At 50.9% G+C, this 6269-nt stretch overlaps 1 protein-coding gene across 1 annotated transcript; it reads left to right on the top strand.

Annotated features, from left to right (window-relative positions):
• Positions 1–426: 426 nt before the first annotated feature.
• DEDD (death effector domain containing) lies at positions 427–5140 on the top strand. Its single transcript, XM_072114547.1, has 5 exons — positions 427–655; positions 2497–2901; positions 3152–3259; positions 3351–3497; positions 3605–5140. Exons 2-5 carry the CDS (start codon positions 2577–2579, stop codon positions 3979–3981), a joined length of 957 nt encoding a protein of 318 aa, XP_071970648.1. The 5' UTR covers positions 427–655; positions 2497–2576; the 3' UTR covers positions 3982–5140.
• The last annotated feature ends 1129 nt before the right edge of the window (positions 5141–6269 follow it).

Genomic DNA, 6269 nt, shown 5'->3' with positions numbered 1-6269 from the left:
ATTAATGACTGTGACACAGGGGGAGATGAGGGGACATTAATGACTGTGACACAGGGGGAGATGAGGGGACACTAATGACTGTGACACAGGGGGAGATGAGGGGACACTAATGACTATGACACAGGGGAGATGAGGGGACACCAATGACTGTGACACAGGGGGAGATGAGGGGACACTAATGACTGTGACACCCAAGATATGAGCAGGTTGCTATAGGTAACAGTCCAGTTTCTGCATGTTAGTACGGAAGCCCTGTGAGGACACACTGCTGTCAGTCAGCAGTATCTGAACCTTTCGTCATATTTCTAGTACAGTCCATACGGTGCCAGGCTGCCCACTTCCAATATGGCTGCCGCTACATTCAGAGTAAAGGCGGTGAAGCCGCATACACACTCCCTGAACGTGCGTCAACGTCGCCCACAGTTAAGATGTCTTCCTTCTGTCATTGTTTGCTATGGGACTGAAGCCGAGCTATGGAAAGTAACAAGGACCAATCCCCGACTGAGCTCCTCCTCTTCCAACGGCAGCGGTGCCCGGATGTTCCCGTCTTCCCCGAGCTGCTGCTGATAGAGAAGCTGACGGCTCCGTAATGGCTGCTCCGTCCTGAGAGCACAGAGGAGGCGGTGCAGGTGTCATTGTGAGGAGGCGCCGGAGGGTAAGAGACAGCGGCCATGTCCGGGCCTGGTGCTCCCTTCTCCTCCCAGGGCCTGGGCCCAGAGTATAGCCCCTGCCATAGCACCCAGCATGCCCTGCCCCCTGTGTATAGCCCCTGCCATAGCACCCAGCATGCCCTGCCCCCTGTGTATAGCCCCTGCCATAGCACCCAGCATGCCCTGCCCCCTGTGTATAGCCCCTGCCATAGCACCCAGCATGCCCTGCCCCCTGTGTATAGCCCCTGCCATAGCACCCAGCATGCCCTGCCCCCTGTGTATAGCCCCTGCCATAGCACCCAGCATGCCCTGCCCCCTGTGTATAGCCCCTGCCATAGCACCCAGCATGCCCTGCCCCCTGTGTATAGCCCCTGCCATAGCACCCGGCATGCCCTGCCCCCTGTGTATAGCCCCTGCCATAGCACCCAGCCTGCCCTGCCCCCTGTGTATAGCCCCTGCCATAGCACCCAGCATGCCCTGCCCCCTGTGTATAGCCCCTGCCATAGCACCCGGCATGCCCTGCCCCCTGTGTATAGCCCCTGCCATAGCACCCGGCATGCCCTGCCCCCTGTGTATAGCCCCTGTTATAGCACCCAGCATGCCCTGCCCCCTGTGTATAGCCCCTACCATAGCACCCAGCATGCCCTGCCCCCTGTGTATAGCCCCTGCCATAGCACCCGGCATGCCCTGCCCCCTGTGTATAGCCCCTGCCATAGCACCCAGCCTGCCCTGCCCCCTGTGTATAGCCCCTGCCATAGCACCCAGCATGCCCTGCCCCCTGTGTATAGCCCCTACCATAGCACCCGGCATGCCCTGCCCCCTGTGTATAGCCCCTGCCATAGCACCCGGCATGCCCTGCCCCCTGTGTATAGCCCCTGCCATAGCACCCGGCATGCCCTGCCCCCTGTGTATAGCCCCTGCCATAGCACCCGGCATGCCCTGCCCCCTGTGTATAGCCCCTGCCATAGCACCCGGCATGCCCTGCCCCCTGTGTATAGCCCCTGCCATAGCACCCGGCATGCCCTGCCCCCTGTGTATAGCCCCTGCCATAGCACCCGGCATGCCCTGCCCCCTGTGTATAGCCCCTGCCATAGCACCCGGCATGCCCTGCCCCCTGTGTATAGCCCCTGCCATAGCACCCGGCATGCCCTGCCCCCTGTGTATAGCCCCTGCCATAGCACCCAGCATGCCCTGCCCCCTGTGTATAGCCCCTGCCATAGCACCCAGCATGTCCTGCCCCCTGTATATAGCCCCTGCCATAGCACCCAGCCTGCCCTGTCCCCAGCCCCCCCACCAGCTCTATATGGAGATGTGCTGTGCCCCTGCTTACCGCCCCCCCTGCCTCGCACCCCCAATACCCCCCAGTACCCGGTTCTTTTGAGCCATGGGACATCTTAGCTGAGCTTTGCGACTTGGGCTTTGAGCTTTGTAGCAATGTACGGCACTTAATAATGGAGCTCACAACCTGCACTTTGAGTCCTGTGCTCCAGAAGCTAGACTACCCAAGTCCAGTGGTCACAGCAGCGCAGAGTGTTTCAGGACTGTGCCATTCTTGTGGTGGATCATTGACTAACACTTGAGTCTGCGCAGCACAAAGTATTTCAGCAGAGGCGTGTGGTCATCCTGGGGCACAAGTCATGGCTTATGTAGCAGGATGGGGGCGCTGTTGCGTCACTTCTAATGGAAGCCTTTGCTTCTGCCAGTGGTGAGAGGTGGTACTGCAGGTGACGGCATGAAATGCAAGTTGGCTATAGCGGGACATGACGGAAGAGGCCCCACCCCTGCGGTTACACATATGTTTGGGGTCTTATACTGATGTGGTCATTCTCTCTTCCCCCCGTTGTAGAGAGGACATTGGTATCTCCTTGTGTCGGCAGCAGGTGGAGCGGTGGAGGAGGAGAGCCCCCAGCCCTGGACGTTGCGGCGATGGCCCACCAGAAGCGGAGCTGGGAGGAGGCCTGGTCTGAGGAGGAGTTTGACCGGGAGCACGGACTGTACAGCCTGCACCGGATGTTTGACATAGTGGGCACTCACCTGACGCACCGCGATGTCAGGGTCCTCTCCTTCCTTTTTGTGGACGTTATTGATGACTATGAGAGGGGTATGATCCGCAGCGGCCGGGACTTCCTGCTCGCCCTGGAGAGACAGGGCCGCTGTGACGAGACTAACTTTCGACAGGTGCTACAGCTATTGAGGATCATCACCAGACACGACCTGCTCCCCTACGTCACGCTGAAGAGGAGGAAGGCTGGTGAGTTCTTCAGGTGGACCCTCACCCCCTGTATTCATCATGGTGCAGCCCATTATTTTATACCTCTCTACCAGGAAAATGGATCGGTCCATTGAGAGGGAGGGGTTCCATTTGTTATATCTCTGGTGTGAGCAGTCGTAGTCAGAGGGGAGGGGGGAATATTTGTGATAGACTTGTATTCTCTGGTGGCCTGTACGGTCACCACGCTGTCGGATTTGTGACCTCCTCCACCACCTCTGGTGTTTTGCAGTTTGCCCGGATCTTGTAGACAAATACCTCGAGGAGACCTCCATTCACTACGTCACGCCGCGAACGCACAGCGGCTCCGACCCGGGCTCTGAACAGCCGCGCACAGCTGGTAAGACGCGTCATTGTCACCCGGTCTCAGGGATTGCTCCGCCCCTTTATCCTGTCTCCTAACTCTTTGTCTATTAACCCCCCATCCTCAGCAACGCCGCACCATCCTATGGTCTGCTCCTCCCCCTCCGGACCCCAGATCTGCACAAAGAGGCCTGGCCGGGGGCGACCACCCCTCAGTAGTCAGAGGAAGAGGAGGAAATCCATCACACCCGACCCCAAGGAGAAACAGACGTGTGGTGAGTAGTGACCACCCTCCAGAGCTGCGCTCACAATTCTGCTCTCCGGTCTTTTATTGGTTGAATGGTATTAACCCCGCCTTCTTGTCCTCCCGCCCCCCTCCCAGACATCCGGCTGCGGGTACGAGCGGAGTACTGCCAGCACGAGACGGCTCTTCAAGGCAACGTCTTCTCCAACAAGCAGGACCCTTTAGAGCGGCAGTTTGAACGTTTCAACCAGGCCAACACCATCTTAAAATCACGGGACCTTGGCTCCATTATCTGCGACATCAAATTCTCGGAGCTCACCTACCTGGACGCCTTCTGGCGCGACTACATCAATGGCTCGCTGCTGGAGGCGCTCAAGGGCGTCTTTATCACGGACTCGCTCAAGCAGGCGGTGGGCCACGAGGCCATCAAACTACTGGTCAACGTGGACGAGGAAGACTATGAGATCGGCCGCCAGAAACTGCTACGAAACTTAATAGTGCAGAGCTCCCTGTGACCGGGAGGAAGGAATCGCGATGTGCAAACATGGCGGCCGATCACTACCGACCCCTCCCTCACCCACAATAATTTTTTTTTTTCTTTTTTTGATATATAATTAAAAATTATGGAAAAAAAAAAAAAAGAAGGCGGAGCTATATAATTGTATGAGGTGAGCACTGTGTGGGCGGAGACGCGCGGCCATCGAGCGCTTCATACCGCGCCTATATCCTGACAGTATATATTTATGTACATATATAGATATATATAGAGCGGACACCACCGTCCCTTTAAAGGACTTCTACACGTGTACTGGCATCCAATGCAAATGTTTTTTTTTTTTTGTTTTTTTTACAGCGTCCCGACCCCCCCCCAGCCCCGCCCCACGACAGCATTTAAAAATTTCAGTCAAACTGTGTTGTGTATTTGTAACTTTTTGTGCAATGTTTTATTTTTTTGTTTTGTTTTTTTTTTTTCGTTTTTCTGGTGGGGTCATAAAAAATTCCCAAAAAACACAAATTTTTAGGATTCTTTCCTTCCCCCTGTCTTGCGGAGGAGATGTCGTGTGTCTGGTTGCCGGATATCCTCCATTTTTTTTTTTTTTTTTTCTAAGTTTTTTTTTTTTTCGGAGCATTTTTTTTGTAGCAAACAAAAATCGCGGCCTTAAAAAATTAAAACAAAAATTTGTGACCATAATCGCCTCAGATTCCCGCACCCAGGAGAGAGGACGTTATCCGTGTTACCCGTTGGGTGTCGTGGAGTGAATCCGGCCGACCGTGCACGACGATCGGGGGGAGAAAATTTTTTGGATTGGATTTGATGAAGGAAAAAAAAAATTCTGGATTTTTTTTTGTTGTTGTTTTTATGAGGTAAAAGTTTACATTCTTCGTGTCTTCACCTGTGTCGTGACTATAAATGTTGGATCATGTGTTTATCTGACTCCATATGGACTAAAACGAGAAGCTGCCGTTTTTGTTTCTACTCCTCCCCCTTTTCCCCTCCCCTTTAAAACTTTGGGCACTTATAATTGGCAGCAGATGAGACAATGGGGTGGAGCTAAGACCCTAAAAATGATCTTTTTCCCCCCCGACCCTCCCCACCCGGGACGTCCTGAATGAAGAGCTGATTGTACCGTGTGAGCGCACAATAAACCTAACCTAGAAATGGCGCCCCCTGTATGTCATGTCGTGTCAGTGTTACCGTTACTTCAATCAGGTTTTTGCATCAGCTGCTTTTGGGAAAAAAATAATAATTGTTCTTAAATTTGCTGAAACATTTTCTCTTTCCTGATTCAAACGAAATTTCATAATTCACAAAAAGATATTATAGCAGTTTTATAATTTTTTTTTGTTTTATTATTTTGCTCTGAGCAAATCCAAATAAACCATCACAAGAGGCGATCACTGATCCCCGAAACCTGCAACACTGTGTCCTCATTGTATCCCATAGATAATTCTGTACTTTTCTATAGGGGGCAGTATTATAGTAGTTATATTCTTGTACATAGGGGGCAGTATTATAGTAGTTATATTCTTGTACATAGGGGACAGTATTATAGTAGTTATATTCCTGTACATAGGGGGCAGTATTATAGTAGTTATATTCTTGTACATAGGGGACAGTATTATAGTAGTTATATTCTTGTACATAGGGGGCAGTATTATAGTAGTTATATTCTTGTACATAGGGGGCAGTATTATAGTAGTTATATTCTTGTACATGGAGGGCAGTATTATAGTAGTTATATTCCTGTACATAGGGGGCAGTATTATAGTAGTTATATTCCTGTACATAGGGGGCAGTATTATAGTAGTTATATTCTTGTACATAGGGGGCAGTATTATAGTAGTTATATTCTTGTACAGAGGGGGCAGTATTATAGTAGTTATATTCCTGTACATAGGGGGCGGTATTATAGTAGTTATATTCTTGTACATTGGGGCAGTATTATAGTAGTTATATTCTTGTACATAGGGGGCGGTATTATAGTAGTTATATTCTTGTACATAGGGGGCGGTATTATAGTAGTTATATTCTTGTACAGAGGGGGCGGTATTATAGTAGTTATATTCTTGTACAGAGGGGGCAGTATTATAGTAGTTATATTCTTGTACATAGGAGGCAGTATTATAGTAGTTATATTCTTGTACATAGGGGGCAGTATTATAGTAGTTATATTCTTGTACATAGGGGGCAGTATTATAGTAGTTATATTCTTGTACATAGGGGGCAGTATTATAGTAGTTATATTCCTGTACATAGGGGGCAGTATTATAGTAGTTATATTCTTGTACATAGAGGGCAGTA

This window comes from Engystomops pustulosus, chromosome 7, assembly GCF_040894005.1.
Source record: "Engystomops pustulosus chromosome 7, aEngPut4.maternal, whole genome shotgun sequence".
In the NCBI taxonomy this organism is placed as follows: Eukaryota; Metazoa; Chordata; class Amphibia; order Anura; family Leptodactylidae; genus Engystomops; species Engystomops pustulosus.
The sequence above is the reverse complement of the archived record's forward strand: the minus strand, read 5'-3'. Positions and strand labels throughout refer to the sequence as shown.